Source organism: Phyllostomus discolor, chromosome 4 (genome assembly GCF_004126475.2).
Source record: "Phyllostomus discolor isolate MPI-MPIP mPhyDis1 chromosome 4, mPhyDis1.pri.v3, whole genome shotgun sequence".
Taxonomy (NCBI): Eukaryota; Metazoa; Chordata; class Mammalia; order Chiroptera; family Phyllostomidae; genus Phyllostomus; species Phyllostomus discolor.
This window is the reverse complement of record NC_040906.2, coordinates 37061414-37086889: the sequence shown is the minus strand read 5'-3', so window position 1 is coordinate 37086889 and position 25476 is coordinate 37061414. Positions and strand designations below refer to the sequence as shown.

The following is a 25476-nucleotide window of genomic DNA, read 5'->3' as shown; positions in this document are numbered from 1 at the left end:
AAGATAGCAATGATTCAAATGAAGGATATGAACATAACTTTCTTTACTTTAGATCAGATTGGTATCAAACAATACCTACATATGGGGAAACTACGTGAGGCTAGGGCAAGAACCATAAAAAAGGATTACAGACAAGAGTAGTAGGAGCCCACATAAAGCTGGGAATAGCCCCTGTTCCCACCAGTCAGATTAGAAAGACTCATGATTCATGGAGCACTGAGTAGAATACAAAATGGAAAATAATTTGCACTAGCCTGATTCTCACACAAGATTCTATCAATTTCTTCAACAACAATAGAATCTGAAATGTATCAAAATAAGATGATTTAAAAGTAATTATGAAAAATTTTGGGGTTTTTTATACCTATTGCAGTTTCTGGCATTGCAAAAAGAGACTTTTCAGTAGCCACTCGGAAGTGCCCATGAATCGAGACTCCAACTCCCTAGGGAAATAAGACAAAAAAATGTTTTAAAATACTATGAAAAAAACAAACTCACACACTCACAATACTATAAACCAAGTAAATTATAATCCACGGGAATTTCTTTCAGGAGATAGACTGAAGAGAAACCCTACACCACACAATTTCAGAAAATCTTACTAGGCAAAAAAATCTGTGGGTATCCCTGGTACCTGGAATAGATCTGCTTTAGTTAAGACATTTTTAGTCAGTATTTCTGTGTTACGCTTCATGGCCTCTTCCCCAGGTCCCTCTCACTTCAACCAGAGGCAGCACCAGAGAATACTGACTTCTCAGAACTACTGAGTGTTATTAGTGGGACCAATCTTCAACCAAGCTATTCTGGAAAATTCCAGTAGCTTTAAGTAGAATACTAACACATTTATTCATATATTTTATCAAAAACAATTAGCAACATCATTTTTTCATATACAATGGGGCCAACTATATAACTCTTTAAAAATGGTTACTAAAACACAAGTTTCAGAAACAAAATGAATGGCTGAAAATTCTCTGTCTCTGATTTGTTGAATGTAACTGAAAAGGACAAACTTGATGATCATCTCTGAATAAAAACATATTTGAATGAACATACTTGAATAAACAGACATTTGAATAAAATAAGAGGTATGCAAATAACAAAGTATCCAAATTTATGCCACATTATAACATACATTTCCTATGTTCTTTTCACACTATTCACAGAACTTCTGTTACATTCAGTTCTCACCCTTAACTACCCATTCACACAGTTAAATTAGTTAAAACATAAAATATTTTAAACAATGTCAGGCTTTAAGAGTTTTGCAAGAGTGAGCTCAATAGAAAGCTCAATAGAAAGGGAAATAAAGGGTTATCAGGTCTTCAAGTTTCTCTCAAATGGTTCAGGAAAAAAGTATTCATAGATAGATGTGGGAGAGAAGAAGAGAGAAAAAACAAACGTGGAAAATGAGAACAAGGAACGTGGATGAAAGATATACAGGAGAGTTTTTTTTACACTATTCTTGCATCTTTTCTGAAAGTTTGAAATTGTTTCACAATAAAAAGTTTTTAAAAATTAAAAACAAATGTCCCAAAGTGAACAGAGCCTACAACCACAGTTAAGAAAACAAACTCAGAAAGGTACTCAGTGGGGAGATGTGATGAATGCTCACACAGAGTCATGGATTTAAATTCAAGTCAGAGAGAATGTGTAAGCTCCTGCTCAGAAGAGTACTGCATCAGCATCAGAGAGTATGTGAGAGACTTTCCTCATCATCATTTACAGTCATAAATGGTGCATTATTTTACTAAGCTATAAAATTAAATATCACAAGTTTCATACTGTATCTCTGGAATGCTAATCTAGTCAGCAGGCTCCACAGTAAAAACAAGTAACTTTACTATGCATCACACATTAATGTTAATAAGCTAATACTGAACATAATAACATTAATATATTATATAAATAGTAATGTATTTGCATAAACTAATATACAGAGATCAGCAGGAAACACATTTTTATCCCACATTAAATGCCTATACCAAGGTCTGTCCAAAAAAAGGCCGGCCATTGTTAGTATAACAAGAATAGTTTGCGTGACAGATATAACCTGGTAGCCAAGGAGAGTGAACTGGAACACACGTGTTTAAACAATGACAATTTCACTGTACTAGTCAGTGGGGGCGATAGACACTGCTGAGTGAGCATGTGTACTCTGTGGCCATCACATTCTAAATGAGCAAGTGGAGCAACAAATCTGCATCAAAGTTTGCCTTAGGCTTCAACATTCCTCCACAGAAAGTATTCAGATGATTCCAAAGGCTTTCAGGGATGATGCAATGAGTGCAGTGCAAATAAAAGTATGGCACAAAAGCTTCAACGATGGTCAAGAATCTGTTGAAAGTGATTCATGCTCTGGAAGGTCTGCAACAAGCAGAACACCTGAGAATGTTGAACATGTACAGGCTGCAATCAACGAAGATCAGCGACTGACAATGCAAGAACTAGAAGCTGATCTGGGGCTTCCAAAAATACTGTGTCCGAGATTTTGACACAGGATCTTGACATGAAATGTGTTGTCGAAAAATTTGTTCCATGGCTTCTGCTACCAGAGCAGAAGAGACATCATGCTACATTTGTTCATGACTTGTTAAACTGCTACCAATGAATCACATTTCCACAAGGTCATAAATGGAGATGAATCATGGGTCTACAGCTGTGATCTGGAAACAAAGGCCCAATTGTCCCAGTCATCCCAATGGAAGTTGCCTGGTTCTCCATGCCTGAAGGAAGAAGGCCCGGCAAAGTCACAGCAAGATCAAGACCATGTTAACTGTGTGTTTTGATTGGGAAGGTGTTGTCCATCATGAGTACGTTCCTCCAAGCCAAACAATTAGTAAGGAGTACTACTTCAATGTTCTTCATCATTTGAGAGATGCAATATGACAAAAATGGTTGGTCACAGCTATGGACAACTGGTGACTGGCAGCTTCATTATGACAATGTGCCTGCTCATGCATTGTATCTTGTTGGGGACCACCCTGCCTGGTTTCAGAAGCTGTAACCGCCCCCCCCACCCCTGCCATGGCTAAGGCTGAGTGAGCAACCTTCGGACCAGAATCCACTAAGGAGACCAAGCTTATCTCCCTGGCAGGAGACGCTTCTGCTCCTTTTACTGGCCCCCAATGCTTGGTCAGTGAGCCAATGACAGGCAAGATTTCCCAACGGGGGAAGGATCTAAGACAGGCATGATCACGTGGAGGCCCTCAGGGAAGGACTTGGGGGGCTATGGAGAAAGGGGGTAATGGACCCTCACCCCTTGGCTTTGACAAAGCCTGAGTCTTCATCCTGTCTTCGAGAAGTCTCCTAATCTCTTGGCTGCCTTACTACCTTTGCCTGACTTAAGCCTGAGACAATGCCTTAAGCCTGAAACAATGCTGCTGGTGGGTACCACCCTGTGCTGTAAAGGGCGGGTTCCCTAGGGCAATCAGGCCTAAGAAAGAATATGTAAAATCCTGTGAAATCTGCTTTGTTTAGAGTGCTGTCAATTAAATGATAAGGGTCCAAGCAAGAAGGGAGTTTGTTCCTCAAAGTTTTATTGCTCTTTAGCTATCAGACCCTAACTCAAAATAGGCCCTCAGAGTTCTTTGTTATCTGTTGTTTGACTCTTACTGCCTGACAATGATTAATGAGCTTTACCTGTATTCTTGTGCAAACAAACCCAATAAAAGCCCATTGATGAAAAGGCTCTTGGCCCTTCTCCTTTGAGAGATTGGCTACCTTTCCTCCCCAAGCAGATCACGTCTTGGTAGACTTATTCTCATCCGTGGTGGCTGGGGGGGCCCTGCAGGTGGAGCCCCCCCACAGTATCTTATGCAGAGTTTTTGGCAAAACATCGAATCACCCAGGTGACTCAACCTCCCCACAGCCCACATTTGGCACCCTGTGAATTCTGGCTTTCCCCAAAACTAAAATCACCTTTGAAAGGGAAGAGATTTCAGTTCCTCAGTGAGATTCAGGAAAATACAATGGGGCAGCTGGTGGTAATTCCAACAAAGGACTTTGCAGATGTTTTTAACAGTGGAAGAGACACTGAGAGAACTGTGTGAGGTCCCAAGGTAACTACTTTGAAGGGAACTGGAGTGTCATTGTCCTATGCATAATGTTTCTTGTATGTTCTTCAATAAATGTTTCTTTTTTCATATTAAATGGATATTTTCTGGGCAGGGCTCATGATTCACATTATTTTTGGACAAAAATTATATTCAACAGAAACAAATAATTGAGGCAGAAATATTTACATATAACTGTCTATCATTCTTGAAGGTATCATTTTACTTTAAACAAAAGAACCAGGAAGATATTTGAAAGTTCTTAAGAGAGTAAAACTTAATTTTCATTATAAGAAAAAAAAACTATTAACTATGTGTGGTGATGGATGTGAACTAAGCTTACTGTGGTAATCATTTTACTACATACACATATATGAAATCATTATGTTTTATACTTAAGACTAATACAATGTTATATGTTCATTATATCTCAATTTTTAAAAGGCAAGGGATTAAAAATCTGAATTTCACTGTCCAATGTAGAAACCTGGAAATAATCCTTGCCTCCTTCTCCCCTTTCTCCCTCATATTCAATATCATCAAATCCCACCAAGTCTACTCCTAAATATCTCCCTTAAATCTGTCTAGTTTCCTGCCCCTTCATTATCTCCAACCCAACATGGTGCAAATGGAATGGAGGCAGGGTGAGGATGGCACAAGGGAGAGCAGGGGTCCTGCCACTTCACCAAGGACCTAGGATGCTTTCACAGTTAAAAACAAAATGAACCAGAATCCTGACCAACCTATCTACAGGAAATGGCCAAAGAGAAAGGAAAAGAACTTCTATAGATCTGATCTTTAAAGTGAATCTGTAAGTCATAAAGTTGCCAAGACTACCCATTACCCTAGAAAGTCAAAGTTCTATTTCCCAGAATTCAATACCTTATAAGAGCAATTATCAACTGGTGTGCCACAAGAATTTTTAAAGCATGTAATACTTGACTATTTAGTCATGGGCACTGACCTCTTTTTGCTTAGATTGTCAAATAAAACATGGCAAGAACCAACATGACGATAGCCACCCAATGTGAACAAGTCAAAATTATACCTATTTGTAAGTCAAAATAATATATTTTTTTGGTGTGCCATAGATTTTTAGTAATCAGTTTATGTGTACATGAGATGAATAAGATTGAAAATTGCTGCCTTATAACAAAGGTGGGGGCTGGAGGGTGGCAGCAGGCAATGAAGCCAATTTCCTATTAAGGAAATAGAAGCACATCCCAATTCTGTATTTAGATATCCCTGGGCTAAAAGTCAGGGGGGAAAGAGTAGAGGAAAATGAAAAGTAAAAGGCTCTACCTAATAAGAGAGAGCAGGGTGAGATGGAGTTGAACACCACAGGATTATCTGTTAAAGATAATTATCTGTTAACCATCTGTTAAAGATAATTCATTGCATTTTGAAAAATATAACATCATGCTTACTATGCAAAAGGTTCACTGTGAAAATAAATGACCCCAAAAATTTACTATGAGAAATCCTGCAACTAAAAGCAATTCTAACTCTCCCCTGATATGGCAGAAGGAAATCTAATTAGAGAGAATCCCATCGAAGAAAGGGAGACCTATCCCTCTCTATCAAGAAAAAGAAGATATCCATCCACAGTTGGAGAAAGTTCAACAGTGAACACATAAAAATGAATGGGTATAACCACATTCTCCATACACTTAGAAATCCAAGGGAAATTTCTTCTGTATTCTTCTTTTCATAGTTCCTGTTCTGTTACTAATATTTCAGTCCTAAAGAAGACTATTCTTCATATCCTCCTTTGTCTGATTATTCTTCCTCTTGTCAAAGAACTATGGAGCTGGAGCTCCCATGCCAGAAGAACTGCCTTGCACCTCTTATGCCTCAAACTTTTGGAACATTAAAACAGCAAAATAACTTTGGATTGGACCTAAAGCAAAACTGTATTTGCAAAGATAACAAGAGAGCAGATATTACGACCACCAGACTGATGACTACAGGTTTGAAAAAATTTTTAATTGTCTAGAATTAGCATCACTGTGTTATGTTTTGGGTACCAATAGAAATGCCTTCCTTCTGCTGATGTAATTGCTCCCCTTCCCTTTCTCATAAATAACCATTACCTTCATTTCCTAATCAGAACATTATTTGGGCTTCTATCTGAATCAATGATTTCTGAATAGCTATTCTTACTCTTTTTTTAATCTCAAATAAATGCTTGTTGCCTCTCACTTTGAAAGGCCTTTTCATTTTGTGATTGCACTGCAGTACCTTTCTTTAGTCTCTGACTGGTCACCCTTTATCACTGCACATCCACTTCCAGTCTAGTTTCATCACACTTACGACTGGCAGCTTCCACCCTAAACCTGCAAAGGATCACAGAGCTCACCTCATATATGACATATTCCTGTATCTGAAATCAGATCACCTTGATCTACACAACCAGGTTTAGCAACAATAATGTCTATTAACAGACATGCACACTGCAAGAAAATTATAGGCTAATGTTCCTGATGAACACAGATGAGAAAATCCTCAACAAATTATTAGTAAATCATATTCAATAATACATTAAAAGCACCATACACCATGATTAAGTAGAATTTATTCCTGTGATGCCAGGATGATTCAAAATATGCAAATCATGGAAAACAGTATGCAATTTCCTCAAAAAACTAAAAATGGAACTGCTTTTTGACCCAGCAATTCCGCTGCTAGGATTATATCGTAAGAACCCTGAAACACCAATCCAAAAGAACCTATGCACCTCAATGTTCATAGCAACACAATTTATAATAGCCAAGTGCTGGAAGCAACCTCAGTGCCCATCTGTAAATGAGAGGATCAGAAAACTATGGTACATTTACACAATGGAATTCTACACAGCAGAAAGAAAGAGGGAGCTCCTACCCTGTGCAACAGCATGGCTGGAACTGGAGAGCATTATGCTAAGTGAAATAAACCAGGGGGTGAAAGACAAATACCACATGATCTCACCTTTAACAGCAACCTAATCAACAAAACAAACAAGCAAGCAAAATATAACCAAAGACAATGCAATAGAGAACAGGCTGACAGTGATCAGCGGGGAGAGGGGAGGGGATTACAGGGGAAAAGGGTGAAAGGCTTGCGGGAACAACTATAAAGGACACATGGACAATAACAAGCTGGGGTGAAAACAAGAGGGAGGTGGGGAGGACTGGAGTGGAGGGGAGGGGTGGTGGGAAAAGGCAGAAAACTGTACTTGAGCAACAATAAAAACAGTTAAAAAATAAAAATAAAAATATGAAATCAATGTGATAATGTGACTAGATTAACAAAATGAAGAATAAAAATCATATAATAATTTCAATAGATGCACAAAAAGCATTTAACAAAATCCACTATCCTTTTAGGACAAAAACACTAAACAAATCTGTTACATAGTCATGGACCACATCTCTTATGTTTCTGTCAATGACAGACCTCATATACCACAGCGGTTCCATAAGATTAAAATGGAGCTGAAAATTTCCTGTCGTCTAGTAACGCTGTAGCACATTACTCATGTCTGTGGTGATAGGATAAACAAACCTACAATTGCATGAAAATATAGCACACACTACCAGGTACAGTACATAACACTTGATAAAAGTGATAAATGACTTGAGAAAAGTCAGCAGTTGATAAAACACTTAATTACTTAACACATTTCTAATAAGGCTCACATATTAATGATTAGAAAAAAAGAGTCTACTTACCCCACCCATCGTAATTCCATGAATAAATGCAACATATGGTTTCTGGCAAGAACCTAAAAGAAACAGAGCTGTAATTAGTTGCAATGTTTAATAATTCTTCTTTTTTGTTCTTCAAAAATTACAGGTCACATGAACTCTATTTTCCCAGAGAAATTTTTTTAAAGGTTATTTATTTATTTGTTTATTTATAGAGAGAGGGGATTGCAGGGAGAAAGAGAGAGAAACATCAATGTGTGGTTGCTTCTCACGTGGCCCCCACTGGGGACCTGGCCCACAACCCACACATGTACCCTGAGTGGGAATCGAACCAGCAACCCTTTGATTCGCAGCCTGCACTCAGTCCACTGATCTACATCAGCCAGGGCATCCCAGGGAAATTTTTGCAAGAGATATCAAGGCAGACTAAAGGTATGGCTTGTAAAATGTTCTTTTTAAAACATCAGTCCATAAACAATCCTGATCATCTATCTGTTCATTATCATTTAACAACTCAACACTTCCATGAAACAAATGAAAGCCTTGTTTAATTCAGCTGGTAAGAAATATAGTTAACTACTCTGTAAGCCACTGATGTTTATATACACAGTTGTATTTTAAAGAACATAATTTGTTTTCTAAACAAATAGTAGCTGGGTCCAAAAAGAAGTGTAGCCTAAAGGAAAAAGCATGGACTGGAAGTCGGACAGAAGCCCCAGACTGTAGTCTCAGCTTTGTCATTAACTAGCACTTCAACTATATTCAATAGACATACTAACACTAGGCATAAATATACATATTTACATGTGTGTATAAACACACATAAGTTACATGCATGTCATATTAAGTACAGAGCATATACATAATATATGTTTCCTCATCTATTACATGACAATATATGGACTCAGAAGCCTCTTCCAGCTCAAGAATTCTATAAACATTTACTCTGTTCCTTTTCCTTCCTACCCCCGTTGAGAGAGGGAATTGCTCACAATGTAACAAAAATGTCAAGAGCTGAGCTTCTGTTATAGTTTGTTAGCAATATTACTTCCTTACCAAAGATAAATATAAAACTGCAGTTTTGATCCATCTAGCACTTCTATAAATATTTTCAATTTACTGAACAGACTACCAAAGCACAAATCTAACTTCATATTCACAAGGACATCCATAGCCTTCAATTTTGAACTATAATTCCCTAGAAACTACGTAAAGAAATTTTTATTAAAACAAATTTTTTATTGATTTTTTAGAAAGAGAGGGAGAGAGAGTGAAACATCGATTTGTTGTTTCACTTATTTTATGCATGCATTTATTGTTTCTTGTCTATTCCCTGACCAAGATCAAACCTGTAACCTTGGTATACTGGGAATGATGCTCTAACCAACTAAGCCTCCTGGCCAGGGTAGAAAAAATTTCTCTATTGATTATAGATACATATATTTCAGATATAAAATATCAAAATTGATGTAAGACATGAAGCCAGAATTTGTCAAGTTCCTTATTGACTTAACTGTCATTACAATGTACAGAAATATATTTATTTTTCAGACTATAAGAAGCACCGTCCCAACACCCCCATATTTGGGAGGAAAATGCAGCAGCGATCCTGCTCCTGCTTCCTGTGATTCCGCTCCACTGCCACCTCCCCCCACAATGAGCCATGTTAGCTACATTCAGAGTATAAGATGCATCCGCACTTCCCTCCCAAGTTGGGGGGCGGGGAATGTGTGTTTTATAGTCTGAAAAATATAGTACCTTGAAGGCTTTCTCTCTGTACATTAACAGTTTACCAAACTCTTTTCAAACTACTTAGAGCTCTGTTTTTTTCATCTCCTTTTGTTTAGTACAGTCTACACTGTCAAAAATAGTAGCCTCTAGCTAAAATTAGCTATTTTTATTTAATTACTTATGATTAAATAAAATTTAAACTTCAGTTTCTTGATCACACTTGCCTCCTGTCAAGTGTTCATTAGCCACATGTGGCTAATGGATGTCATATTGCACAGCACACACAGAATATTTTATCACTGCAGAAGGTCCTAATGGACAGTACTGGTACACATTTATAGAATGAAGAAAACATTCTAAGTAAATTTGATAAATACAATTTTAGACTTAAAGAAGTGAGAAATGTTCATTCAATTAGGCCACAAGCAAAAATGGGAAACAGCCTCTTTCTTCCATTCCTTCTCCAAAGACATAGAAATTCCAGAAAAAAGAATGTATAATCAAGTTCAAAGCAAAACAAGGGAAATCCCTACATGCCAGAAATAAATAAGAAACTCAAATCAATAGCTGAGTAGAAGCTATAGCCACAGATTATGAGTTTGATTTTTCAGCTGGGAATAAATTTTGGGCCACATATTTTATGCAATGAGCCACCCACACAAAGCTTCATGTTAGGAAGAGCTATTCAATATGTAAAACATGACTAAAAAAAAGTCATGCCAGTAGAAGAGAGAAAAGTCAGAGAAAGTAGATGCTCAAAACTGGATAACAACCACCTCCACCAGTGCATCTGAACAAACAAAACAAAACATCCCTAACAAATCTAGAATCAAAGTAACACCCATAACCTAGTAAAAAGTATCTACCAAAAGATTACACTAAAGAATGAAATTCTAAATGCTTTCGCATAGACATCAAAAATAAGACAACACTACAATTCTTGAACATTATAAAAGAAGTCCTAGTCAAAACAACACAAGAAAAATCACAAACATAAAAATTGGAAAGATGAGAAAAAATTATGTGCATGTGGTAGAACTGCCTAGGAGAAAAGCCAAATCTACAGAAATACTGGAATCAATAAATTTCAGCAGGGTTACTGAATATAAGGATAAATATTAAAATCAAAGGCATTTCTATATGTCATACATAGTCAATTAGTAAATGTAACAGGAATATTACCATTAAATTAAGTAACAAAAAAATAAGATACTAAGAATAAAACTGTTTTAAAAAAGAAGATCTTCATGGAGAAAATCACAAAACATTATAAAAGGACATGAAAGTCAACCTGATGAAAATGTTCTAAAACTGGTTTATGGTGATGGCTGCACAAGTTTACTAAAAATTATTGAATTTTGCACTTAAAATGGTTGAATTTTATAGTGTGTGAGTTATAATTCATAATTTTAAGTATTCTACATGAATAAGCAGAGATATGCCACATTCATGGGTGAGGAGACTCAATATAAGAAATGTTAATTTCCCCAAAATTAATAAAAAATTCATTATCATTTCAATCAAAATCTCAATAGAATCTTTTGTGGAATCAGACAAAATAATTCTAAAATTCACATGGAAGCTCTAAAGTGCAAGAGCAACCAAGACAATTCTAAAAGAAAACAAGGGCCAATTGTCCTAGCACATAGAGACATATATTAAAGCTGTAATAATTTTGACCCTGTAGTTTCAACTAACGTACAAACAGATCAATGAAAAAGCAGCCCAGCCCAGACACAGACCTGGTTTTATATAAGAACTTGATATATGACAAAGAAATTGTGGGGGTCTCTGCCCACAGAGCCCTCCCAGCCGCCACGGATGAGAATAAGTCTACCAAAACATGATCTTCTTGGGGAGGAAAGGTGGCTGATTTCTCAAAGGAGAAGGGCCAGGAACCTGTTTCTCAATGGGCTTTTACTGGGTTCAATTTGCACAGGAAGTTAGCTAAAGGGCTATAAAACTTTGGGAACCAAACTCATTTCATGCTTGGACCCTTATCAGAAAACTGAGGGCATTCTTAACAAAGCAGGTTTCACAGGATTTTATGCATTCTTTCTTAGTCCTGATTGCCCCAGGGAAACCTGCCCTTTCCAGCACAGGACTGTACCACCCTCTGTCAGTGTTTCAGGCTTAAGTCAGGCACAGTAAGTAAGGCAGCCAAGAGATTAGGAGACTTCTTGCAGACAGAATGAGGACTCAGGCTATGTCAAAGCCAAGGGACAAGGATCCATCACCCCCTTTTCTATAGCCCCCCAAGTCTTTCCCTGAGGGTCCCTTCATGACTGTGCCTGTCTTAGGTCATTTCTCCCTTGAGGAATCTTACCCATCATTGGCTAACTGGTCATCTGCTTGGGGCCAAGCAGGGTGAAATAAAGGGGGCAGAAGTGGCAGGCCCTGCCAGGGAGAAAAGCTTTGTCTCCTTAGTGGCTTAGGGTCCCAAGGTCTCTCACTCATCCTTAGCCATGGTGGTTACAGCTTCTGAAACCAGGCAGGGCAGTTTCCAAAAAGGTATCATTAAAATTAGTGAGGAAGGGATATACTTTTTAATAAAAGATATTGAAACATCTGGCTTTCTAGCTGGAATATAAAGGTTAGATGTCATGTGCAAAAATACTTCAAGTAAATTAAAGACTTGCAGTATAAAGAAACAAAATAGTCAAACTATTAGAAGAAAATATGAGAGAACATCTTAACTTCAGTATTAAGTGCTTTTTTAATGTAAAAAGCAGAAATCGCAAGGGAAAAAAATGGGTACATTTCATCCCATCAAATGTTGATAAACACTCATGTATACCAAAAGGTAACTTAAAGCAACAGACTCAGAGATATGGACTTATAGTAGGTATAGTCTATAAATGTGAAGAATCCAGAATACTTAAAGACCTACAAAGTCAGAAAGACAAGAAATCCAAAAGAAAGATGAATAAGGAATAAAACTGAAAATAAAATCTAAATGCTAATTAACATAACGTTCCATCTAGCTATTGTTCAGTGAAATACAAATTAAAGGCACAATAAAATATTAAACATGCAAGTTTAACCACACACAAAAAATGAAAAGGATGCATAGAAAATAAAGTCTTGGAGTATAGTGAAGAGTTTGGAAACAAACTGAAGATGTATGAACTCTAAGATCCATTCATTCTGCTTCCATTATTTTCTAGAGAAACTTTTGCACATGGGCATGAAGAGGACATATTTAAAGATACAACAATCTGTACTGGTAAAAAAATTGAAATCTAATTGTCCATTATCTCAGAATAAATGATGTGGGATATATGCATAATACTGAATGCTAAAGAACAGATACATTCCACGTTATTAAAAATTTAAGAAATGATATATACAGTAAGATAGTATTTATGTAAATTTCAAAAAGTAATACTATTTTTACTCATAAATATATATAGTAAAAATATAGACTATGGTCTAACAGGATAAACTATAAATTAATGACAATGGTTGCTTCTGAGGAGGGATAATGGTTGTGGGGAGAGAAAGAAATGGCACTGAGGAAAGCAACAAGGTAAGTTCAACTATAATTTTAAAACTTGTAGAATTTCTTTTATATAAATTATAAAACTTCAAGCAAAAATAAAATACTGATGTCTGTTCATTCTGTGCTGGTGGGTACACAAGTATTTATTATATTATGTCTTGTAATTTAACATTTGAAACATGTACTTGGTAAAACTACTGTTTCACTTCCAATCAAATCTGGAACATCAACTATAAAGAAATTTTCATCCCAAAATTTTGCAAGTATTAGGAAATGGTACTCCATTTTACAGAGAAAACTGGGACCCACATTTTTCCCCCCAAGAAAGCCAGCCACAGGATCAGATTCATGTTTTCATATTGACTAAATGACAAATAGTTCATAAGGATAGCCTAGTAATATTAATAATATTAAAGTGTGAACTGTTTTGGAATAAGCAATCAGAATAGACTAGTCAAATATATTTATACCTGAAACATATTATATAAAACATTAAATAAGGGTGTCTATTGATTGCATTTTTAATAATTCATACTGTGGCTGCTTTTCTTGATTCCATTTTCAAAGCTCTCAACAGAGCACACATACCAATGGCATTGTTTAGCATATATTCTTCTCTGAAGAAATTCTGAGATATCTTCTGGTTTCCCTTTACAATTTCTGAGATTGTTAGCAAAAAGAAAAAAAAGAAAGAAGGATTACAATTTTTTTAAAAAAGTGTTTTCCAGTCAATTATAATCAAATAAATAAATTTAAAATATTGTAACACTCAGTACCCGGAGAAACTCTAGAATGATCTGTTAATGTCTTGAAGTTGCCCATGCTACAGATATATTATAATTAGCCCCAGATTCACAGTCCAATGTCAAAACTTCAAAGCAAAAATTCTTAAGAACTTCTTACGAATTGTTACACTTAAATTAGAAGTTATATATTGCTACAAAATACATTTTCTTTTAACTATTTTCTGTAGCACCTGAATAAACATTTGCTGGATATACATTTTCTTTGGTAATACATCTTCATACAAAATATACCTACAGAGAAATATATGTATTCCATGTAGTTAAATATTTGTCACATTCACTTCACCATGACACATTTCCTGAGCATCTACTGAGCATCATGCTCTGTTTTAGATGCTGTAGATAACAAGATAGCAATATAAAATGGCTGCCTTGAAGTTCAGACTAATGAGAAAAAAGATTATTAAAATACAGTCTTAGTGCTATCCTCACTATAAGGCTGGGTACTGTGGAAACAGGCACAGAAGTTAATTAAAAGAAGTCTTCCCAAAGCAACTTGCAGCCCCAGCATTGTGATTAGTGATGATGAACCAGGTTATGACCTAAATTTATTCTGTATACCTAATCATTACGCTACGGATTTGGAAACAGTGTTTACTCTTCATGGACTGATTACAGACAGGACCAAACGATTTGCCCAGTATGTGATGAAGGAGACGGGAGGCCATCACATTGTAGCCCTCTGCGTGCTCAAGGAGGGGCTGTATATTCTTTGCTAATCTACTGGATTACATCAAAGCCCTAAACAGAAATGGTGATAGATACATCGCTATGACTGTAGATTTTCTCAGACTGGAGAGCTACTGTAATGATCAATCACCAGGGAACACAAAAGAAATTGGTGGAGATATCTCTCAACTTTAACTAGAAAGAATGTCTTGACTGTTCAAGGTATAACTGACACTGGCAAAACAATGCAAACTTTGCTTTCCTTGGCCAAGCAGCATAATCCAAAGATGGTCAAGGTTGCAAGCTTATTGGTAAAAAGGACCCCCGAACTGTTGGATACAGACCAAGCTTTGTTGGGTTTGAAATTCCAGACAAGTTTATTGTAGGATATGCCCTTGACTATAATGAATACTTCAGGGATCTGAATCATATTTATGTTATTAGTGAAAATGGAAAAGCACAATACAAAGCCTAAGATGAGAGTTCAAGTTGAGTTTGGAAATGTCAGGAATCCTACTGAAACCACCAATTATCAAATGTTCTAGTTCTGTGGCCAGTTGCTTAGTAGAGCTTGCTGGATGTATCTTCTCAGAATTTTCTGTTTTGTATTTTAGGAAAGTACAGAGTGATTGAATATTGTTAATTATCCCACTGTATGTTTAAGTAAAAAAACAGTCAGGTTTTGTATCAATGACAGCATCTAAGAGATATTGTATCAGATAAACTATAGGTCCTGGAATTATTTTAGTAGTGTTTCAGTATTAACTGTACTTTTCCACCAGTTCAGATTATTTTCAGTGACTCTTTGTCAAGAGTCAGTTCCTTTTAAATACCTATCGATTAATTTAAAAAAAAAAAACTTTTAAAAAAGAAATCTTCCCAGAAGACAGTCTGAGCCAAATTTAAACAATAGATAGATATTTCCTAGAAAATGATGGCGGCAAAGATTTCAGTAGAGAAAGGAGTACCTACACAGGCACACAGGCAAGGAGGAGTAAAACCAAGGAGAATGGTAAAAGGTGAGGCTAGAGAGGTATAATAATATAAAGGAAATACATCTTCTCAAAAATGTTGCTACAGCATACTACTTACTTACTGCCTTAATTAAAAGGTGCTCAGTAAGTATCTGAATTAGAATTACTATCAAATGGTTTCATTTCTATTGCAATTGCCCATTGCAATTGAAAGTTCACATCTACTGTATTGTTACTGCAGTCAATGTCAATATATTATCAGACCATTCTCTTCCATATACATACTACAAGCACATATGCCTTTTCCTATCTTTTAGTAGTAAGAGAATTATCTATTAAAATACAAATCGAATGTATAATATATGCATGTTTCTTCTTTTATGAGAAAGAGTTATGCAAAAAATTGTTGACTATTTATAGAGTTTTAGATTAACTCTAGCACTCTGATATTATCTTCCTTTAAAATGTCCCAAATGTTGACTTCTTTTCCTGGCTTTTAAAAGAAAGATTTACCATCTTTTGTCATTCTGAAGCTCTCCCTGATATATGCCCCTCCCTCAAAAAAACCCTCTCATTTACTGTCTTTTATGCAGTCCTCATCACTACTTCCCAATTCTAAAAAGAAAGGAGTATAAATTGCATTGTATGTTGAAACTCTTTTACCTAGAAAATCTTCTTAAATTTCCTACTAATCTTATTCTAATCAACTGTTTCCATATAAATTAAAATTAAATGATGTTCATAATATCATTTAAAATTTTTTGAGTGTCCACTTATCATCTTCAACTATGATCTTTAAAGAAACTAAATTTCCTGAAATTGAAGTCCACTGCTTTATTTCATGTAAACTAGAATAATTCTAGAATTTGTGACAGTATTTCCAAACATGAAGTTAGACCTTTCAATATGAAGTTAGACCTTTCTACAAAAATAGCTCACAGTCACAAGAAGCTAAAATCAATACCTAAGGCTCTGCCCATCTTTAAGCTGACAAAGATCATAAGCTCAGCTCCAAAGGAAAGGTTAATTCCAGGCTGAAAAACAATGTTTTAAAAATATTCATTTTGTGGGCAAATAAATGTCAAAAGCAATTCAGTTAACAAATCAATCTAAGCTATCAAAGAATGTTAAACTATAGCTTTAAGACTTACTTTTTTCTTTCAATTTAATAAGATATTTGAAACTATGTCCTGAATCAGTCTTGTTTCTTCCTATTCCAAATGTAATGCTTTACAAAAACTTGTAAATTTAGTAACTAGATCAAACATGAGTGTCTTAACACAATACAAAACACAAATATACAAAATAAAAATGCAAGGAAAAACCATCCTTGGACCCCACCAACTCTGTAAGAAACAAAATACAAAATGTAAAAGCAGTTTTTAATATATATAAAATATTGAAAACCAGTTGTGACAGTAAGTACATGACGTTGTTCCTGAGAGCAAACATTTCATCTCTTCTATCTTTAATAGTTAAAAGTGTAAGACAGATTGACCTAAACAATTAGAAAGGAAAATTAATCTCCTTATTATATCATATTTATTTAAACATACATAATATATTAAAAATATATAGGAAAACACTATAATTAAGTACATTCTGGCTTTAGAATCATGAACAGTGGGAAAGTACAGGCAAAGTCATGGAAATATGTGAGAGCATGTCATGCCTGGAGAGTGGCAAGTCACTCGCCCTGGCCAGGTTGTCAGGTTATGTGACATACTGAACTGCTTAATATCTGCTATTCTGAAATAGAAAGTGGACTCACATACCATAACTGGACATTTTGTGTGGGATGACTCAGGGAAAGAGACAAGATATCTGAAGGGCATATGTACAGTATTTATTTTATTTTTTAATCATTTTTTATTTTCCAATTATAGTTGACATACAATCTTATATTAGTTTCAGCTGTATACCTCAGTGACCAGACACTGCATAACTTACTAAGTGATCATCCCGATAAACCTCGCACCTGTCTGACATCTCACAAAGTTATTAGAATATTACTGACTATAGTCCCTACGCTGTCCTTTACAGCCCCATGACTGTTCTAACAATGTGCATGTCTTAATCCCCTCACCTTTTCCCCCATTCCCCCAATCCCCCTCCCACCTGGCAACCATCAAAATGTTCTCTGTATCTATGAGTCTGATTTGTGCAGTATTTTTTATTCACTCTTTCCTATTTTTCTAATATAAACTACAAAAGGTAAGTCTTTAAATTTTTCCTTTTTCTAAGTTAACTATACAAGAATATAACAAAACAAAAAAATTCTAAAAAGTAATACAAACTATGAAGTACTACAAAAACACGTTAATACTTTATCTGATTTAATGAGGAAGAAAAAAACTTTGGGTGAGAGGAAAACGGTTTTTACCTATGATATCACCCCCAGCACAAAAAGCCTTTGCACCAGTTCCCTTTATAATGATCAGGAAAGTTTCAGGATCTTGTTCCCACGTCTGAAAAGAAGATGGTATAAGCATATTATGACAACACAACTCATTAAACAAATATCCACTTGCACAGCTACACATATATACATCTCTGTGTGAATAGACAGATATAGTATATGGATAGGCTACTTCTGCCCCACCCCATGTATACGTATATACGTATATACACATATATGTAAAGCACAGCTTTATAACACATATCCAGAAGAATGAATCCCAACTTCATTTTCTTTCCTGACATAAATTAGAGGCTATTCCAATAAAGTTGCTACATGACTGTATTCTATGATCCAAATTTAATGATGGTATCTGAAATCTTCGCCATGACAACTTTTAGACTAAAGTAAAAGAAAAAATATGGGCTTAATAATAGTACATACTACATAAGCTTAGAAACCCGGTGAACAAATCAAACCAAAGATTGTTGACAAACAGAGCAATAACCTTTTTTCTACTGTGGTAACATAGGGCTCTTTCCTATTTATTAAAAACATTTAAGTAACAGTAACATAGATCAAATCTTGAAGTAATGTGGGGTTGGTAAGAACAGCTAATAATATAATAATTAAGTAGGATGAAAGAATCAAGAGCCAATGTCAATTCTAAAGTCTAGAACAATGGACCAATAAAAAATTAGTTAACAAGAGACAGAAATATTAACAAGGGCTCTATAAATTCTACATTTGAGAATAAAAATATAAATGCACAAGGAAGAAATGTCACTGGACAGTTGTGGTTGTCCAAAAGGTTCATACATGCCCTAGCCGAGTAGCTCAGTTGGCAAGAGTGCCATCCTGATATGCCAAGGTTGTGGGTTCGATCCTGTCAGAGCACACACTAGCAGCAACTAACGAATGCATAAATAAGTGGAACAACAAATCAATGTGCCTGTCTGCCTGTCTGTCCCTTCCCCTCTCAAATCAACAAAATTTTTTAACAGTACAAAAGGTTAATGCAATACTGGACTACACTAGTAGGAATCTGGCATTCTAACATGGAAGTTTCTGCTTTCTTCCACTCTGGCCCAACTCTAATCTGGAACACCTGGTTTATGTCTCGGAATCACTTTTAAAGATATATGAGGTATTCCAAACAGACACAGCAAAATGGGAGAGAGACTCATCAAATGAACAACTAAGAAATAGGTGACTAGGAGAGAACTAGATTTTGTGTAACATCTCTGGGGCTATTAGGTACACTATTTTACTTCATCTTCACCGTCCTATGATATATTATCATCCCTACTGCACAGCTGAGGAAAGACAGACACACAGTGACTGGCACTCCCAATCTACACAGTTAATAAACAGAAACCCAAGTTTCATACACAAGTAGTCCACTGCACCTGCAGTTCACATAGAAAAGCTTATGGCCTTCTCTAATAAAGGCTGGCCAAAGAGTTAAAAAACAGTTGTCTTCAAATCAAGAAGCTGCCATGTGGAAGCAGATTAGATTTGTACATTCATACCCCAAGAGACAGCACCAACATCACTGGTTAAAAGGTCAGAGAAATAAGGAGTGGCAGAACACCAGAAGAAACTTAGAGCCATGTACAAGTGGAAGAGGCTGTCTCATGAGGCAATGAACTCCCTTTCACTAGGGGTGCTTCGGGTTAACCACATAGGGAAAGGACTGAAGACTCAAGAATCGATGGGGCTTGGGAGCTGATCCCAGACAGTCCAATGGTGCAATGGGAGACAATGTCAGAAATGTACTATCAAGATATACATTTAAAATAATCCATACACTTGCTTTAGGAAAATTACAAACCTTTAACTGTGGATAAATTTGCCGGATCATATTCAGATTCAATGCATTTAGGTTCTTTGGTCTGTTCAGTGTTATCACTCCTGCACAACCTTTTCTTTCCAATAGTACTTCTTGTTCTGCATCTGTGTGGTTACTCATTCTCTGTGTAAACATATAACATTAAAATTCATTAAGTTTTTGTCACAAGCCAACATCAAAACATACATATAAAATATACATCTTTCATACGTTAATGGCAGCTAGTCAAATGAATAGCTAAGTACATTTGACAAAGATTTCTGAAGTTAGATTCCAAAACAAACTCTACATACCTCTTAAATCTTTTAATTTTTATTTCTAAGCAAACTAAGTCAACCTAAACTATAAAACCTTAAATCCTCTAATTTATTACTGTATACCAAGCAATATATTAGGTACTTAGAAAGTAAAAATGAATAGAGAGCAAATAATACTACAGTAGGTACCAACAACTTGGGGGGGAAAAAAGATGATACTGGAACTCAGCCTTCATATATATCAAGAAAAACAAGGGTGAGAATCCTAGAGAATAGAACATGCAAAAATATAGCAATAAATATTTGAAAATATTAAGATGTTAAACCTAAGCAGAATAAAGGCTGGTTGAAGAAATGAGTGATGGGTAAATAGGAAGAATAAGTAGTGTAAAGCCAGATTATAAAACGACAGACTTATATGTCACACAGTTGTGAAGAACTTGCCTAGTATGTTTACATAAGGGCCTCACACACCATAACTTAATCATCAGGCCTCACGGCTCATGTCATATAGTACTAATATAATACCTGGAAGTAACATGTTTTAAACTACACAGCCATTTCCCAGGGCTCTGCTATATACAGCTATCAGGGCTAATGGCACAACCTACTTAATACATTCCTTTAAGGACAATGCTTTAAAACTTCACATGGGAATAACATACAATATAAAATTGAAAGCTTAAACTGGAAATTTTTAACTGGAGAATGCATTCTTATTAACAGAAATCTAATAAAACCTTAAAGTCCATATTTTGACAGCATTAAGCAGTATCTTTACATGCTGTTTAAGTCCTCCATTATAAAATCATGTTGTATATTTAATGTTGGAGTTAATTTTACTAACATTAATTACCAGAAAAAGTAATAATTTATATTCACTTAAAGGGGTTACAAGAAAGGCTATTAAACAACAAAAAATAATTGCATCTTTTCAAATTAAAACAAAACTATAACTATTTTAAGATATATATTTTTTAAGATTTTATCTATTTATATTTTAGAGAGGGGAGGGGAAGAGAAAGTGAGGGAGAGAAACATCAATGTGTGGTTGCCTCTTGTGTCCCCCTTCCGGGGACCTGGACCGTAACCCAGGCATGTGCCCTAGACTGGGAATTGAACCCGCAACCCCTTGATTCACAGGGTGCCACTCAACCACTGAGCCACACCAGCCAGGGCTTAAGACATATTTTTAAACAAATTCACAAGTATCAAGAAGCTTGATATCCTCTGATATTTAGAGTATAAGGAAACAGACATACTGCAGGAGCATAAACTACTATAGCCTAGGAAAAAGCCTGATGACACATATTTTAAAAGATTTTATTTATTTATTTTGAGAAAGAAGGGAAGGGAAGGGAGATCAGTGTGAGAGAGAAACATCAATTGGTTGCCTCTTGCATGCCCCCACAGGTCCAGGCATGTGTCCTGCCCAGAATGGAACTGGCAATCATTCCCTTTGCAGGATGACACCCAACCACTGAGCTCCACCAGTCAGGGCTGACAACACATTTTTTTAAAGCATTATTTGAACCAAGTCAGATTTGTCAGCCAAAAAAAAAACTTTTGTGACTGTTTTAATTGAACAATTTAACATAAATTATCACTCAGTGCCAGAAGCAATCTATTAAAACTCTATTATTTGGTTTCAGCTCAGAAATATTGAGAGTAGAAAAGATTCTCCTTCTGATTTTATAGCACGAAGGCAGGGAACTGAACAGACTACAAATTAATGACTTTTGGTGAACTCAATCAGAAAACTGTCACAGGAGCTAACAGGCCTCATAAAATCTGAAGAGAGGTGCCTTCAGAGAGAGACAAAGGACCAGAATATTCGAACACCTCAGGCAGAAGCCTTTAGTATAGTTAAGCAGAATTTTTGATTACTTGCTGGAGGCCAAGTGTGGGCAAATGTGATAGTATGAAGTTCCTGGGAGTCACAGTCAGGAAGAGTTCTCAATCTGGCTGGCTTTTCCTCTGGAATCCAATCAGGCTTCCCCAGGGAAGACTGGAGCAAGCTTCCCTGCATAGTGCTGGGTGGGGGAGGGAAAAAATAAATACAGCTAAATCCTTCCCCCTCATTTTCTATCCAGAACAAAAGGCTAAATATGCAGGGAAATGAGGGAGGCAACGGAGGCCTACAGGGGTGACATAGAAGGCCCAGATGGATGCCTGCATATGCACTGGGCTGTATTATAGGACAGTAGTACTGAATTTGAGGAACCTGCCTGTTCACAGCAAGCTGTAAGCAAGCCTAAGCTCTGTCCCAGAGGGAGGCTGAGACAAATGAATCTTAACTGAGCTACACATATATGACATAACCTCACTGTAATGACTGCAGTGGTAGTGGCAGTATAGTTGACCTAATAATGATTTGATGGGAAACTGTAAGGATAAATACAAAATGAACTATAAAGCAGCATCGTGCTCTAGTTGGTAAATTTGTTTCTCATGGGGGGTGGTTAACAATTTTAAAACTGCTTTGCATGCATACTGGAATTCAACAATCAACAGTGAGAACCACTGTCAGGAGGACAGGTACACAGAGGCAAGTAGAGATAGCTAAAATGAACCCTGCCTTGTGGTACTAAATTAAAGTCAGAGACATCGGTATGAACTCATGACTCATGTTTATACACACATACACAGAACAAATACAGAAACAATTATAGACATGCATGCACACATGGATTAGGATATAGTGTGTATATGTGCCGCTATACATACATTACCCTAGCTCTATCCCTCAAGAGAAAGTCATGACACCTCAGTAGCAAAGAACACTCCCAGAGCTTAGCTCTTGATTTCTAAATGCCATTCACATATAAAGAAAACCAGGGCTCCTTGGAGAAATGGCTGATTCCATGGCTGGGATAGGGAAAACCTGAGAGGAGCACAAGCACATCTTCTAGTACCTTGTCTCCAAATTTCCCCCTTTTATAAGGACAACAGTCATACTGAATTACCCCAGTAATCCTTACTCCAGTATGACCTCATCTTAACTAACTAAATCTGCAACGAGCCCATATCCAACTTGGTGGAAGAAGCCATCTGTCACGTGCCCTGAGGTTCCCTGCACTTCATTGCTGGGCATGCCATGAACCCAAGGGCCTGATCACTCTTTGCCTGGGTCACTTTGCAGGGTTGTATTTGCTCAAGCAACTGAGGAAAAGGTAAGACCTGATTCTGGGACAGAGAGTAGGCTTGCTTACAGCTTGCTGTGAACAGGCAGGTTCCTCAAATTCATTATTACTGTCCTGTAATATAGCTCACTGCACATGCAGGCAACCATCTGGGCCTTCTACGTCACCCCCTGGGACTTGGGGAACATGGAGAGGCAATAAAAACATGATGTTCAATGCTGCTCATTGTGCCACTAATAGCAAAGTCCTTTGTCTCAAACTCAAGAGTTTCATGTCCTCTGCCAGCATGCATGAAATAGTAACAGGCTAACTATTAGCTTGTAACTGGGGTAAAATCGGACCCCAAAGCTGTCCAGCTAGCCCAAAAGCCCTCCACTTGCCCCATTCCAATCACAGCCCTTTCCCTCCCTACAAAAGCAATAACTGTCCTGATTTTTATAATAAATGCAAAATGTGCATCCATAAACATAATCTGTCCATTTTTAAAAAACTGGATATATCTTTCAAGTCTTTTAATCTATAGGTACTCCCTCTATCACTTTGTTTTCCTTACAACTTGTTAGGAAAAAAAACAGGCCATATAATCTGTAAAATTTCCCAGTATGGATTTGCCACATATGACACATATTTATTCTTAACAGCCATGTATTCTTACATATCAATTTATCAGTCCCCTACTCATAATTTCCACTTTTTGCTATTACAATGATGCACAAATATCTTTAAGCACAGATCTTCAAGCACTTAGGCCAAGCATTTTTGCGGGACATTTACAGAGGGTCAGACTTGGAGTAAAGGATATTACAGGATCTTCTACTGTTAATGCCACTAGAATGATGTAAATGAATGAATGAACAGACTTGTTCCTCCTTCTAAAACTCATGTCCTTCTAAAAACCTTCAAACTACTGGTTCATTAATCAAAATCATGCATGCAAAGGTCAGAAGGGAAAAAATGGAAATCTCCACTATATTTGTCATTTATGTGCATTAGTTAATTCTACAAAAAATTAACTCTCTTTTCAGAAAACATCACGAACTTTTAACTAAAAGCTAGAAAAGTTTCCTATGAAGAAAATTTATCATCTTAGGAAAGACACAGAGACTAGAGTCAGAAATTAACTTCTCATATAATCCAAAGTGTGTGGGGGGTGGAGGGACAGAAGGGGTAAGGATAACAGAGAAAGGAAAGAAATGTTTCTAGCCCAGAGCCAGAAAGATTTAATGTGAAAAATTAAGACTTTCTTAAATCTTTATTATACATCCAGAAAAGACAAGAGGATCACAGTTTATTTATATTTGTGAATACTTTAAGCAATTAGAAAAAACTGTTTTTTAATATATTTTATTGATTATGCTATTACAGTTGTCCCATTTTTGCCCCCTTTATTCTCCTCTGCCCTGTACCTGCATTCCCCCACCTCAGTTCATGTCCATGGGTCATAAATACAAGTTCTTTGGCTTCTCCAATTCCCATGCTAGTCTTAACCTCCCCCTGTACCTACAGGTATTTTGTACCTACAATTTATGCTTATTTCCTGTACCTTTCCACCCATTCTCCACCCTCCCCCACCCCACTGATAACCCTCCATGTGATCTCCATTTCTCTGGTTCTGTTCCTGTTCTAGTTGTTTGTTTAGTTTGTTTTTGCTTTTTTCAGGTTCAGTTGTTAATAGTTGTGAGTCTGTTGTCATTTTACTGTTCATATTTTTAATCTTCTTTTTCTTAGATAAGTCCCTTAACATTTCATATAATAAGGGCTTGGTGATGATGAACTCCTTTAGCTTTACCTCGTCTGGGAAGCACTTTATCTGGCCTTCCATTCTAAGTGATAGTTTTGCTGAATAGAGTAATCTTGGATGTAGGTCCTTGCCTTTCATGACTTCAAATACTTTTTCCAGCCCTTTCTTGCCAGCAAGATTTCTTTTGAGAAATCAGCTGATAGTCTTATGGGAACTTCTTTAGAGTAGGTAACTATCTCCTTTCCTATTACATAGTTAGGGGCAGAGCCTTAGGTATTCTCCAGGGTGAGGCAACCCACCTGGCTGCATTGTGGCGCTATATGTGGGGGAGGGGTCCCAGAGGGAACAGTGTTGCTTACTTGACTCTCAGTTGGCTTTCACCCACTTCCTCTGCTACCCACAAACAAATTGGATCCTTCTGGTGCTGATTCCCAGGTGGGTGGGTTTGTGCATGTTCTGGGATTCTGTGGGTCTCCCCAGTAAACTCTCCTATGAAGCTGGGAATTTCTCCTGCCACTGCAACCCCCACACATGTTTTCAGTCAGAGGTTTTGAGGCTTTATTTCCCCATGCTGGAACCCTGGGTTGTGCAGTCTGTCTTGCTCCCCAGTTTTTCCTCCCAGTTTATCTGTACGCAAATGTGGGACCACCCAGTCCACCAGC

General features: G+C 36.7%; 1 protein-coding gene across 6 annotated transcripts in view; it reads right to left on the bottom strand.

Moving 5' to 3' along the window:
* The window catches only part of HIBCH (3-hydroxyisobutyryl-CoA hydrolase), a 65787-nt gene that overhangs the window by 27354 nt on the left and 12957 nt on the right, over positions 1–25476 (bottom strand). For all 6 annotated transcript variants that reach the window (XM_028510115.2, XM_036023174.1, XM_036023172.1 and 3 more), the window contains 5 exons: positions 19656–19796; positions 17807–17891; positions 13563–13634; positions 7766–7818; positions 365–443 (listed from right to left, as the gene is read on the bottom strand). In XM_028510115.2, coding sequence (XP_028365916.2) covers positions 365–443; positions 7766–7818; positions 13563–13634; positions 17807–17891; positions 19656–19796 — 430 coding nt within the window. The remainder of the gene's footprint in view (positions 1–364; positions 444–7765; positions 7819–13562; positions 13635–17806; positions 17892–19655; positions 19797–25476) is intronic.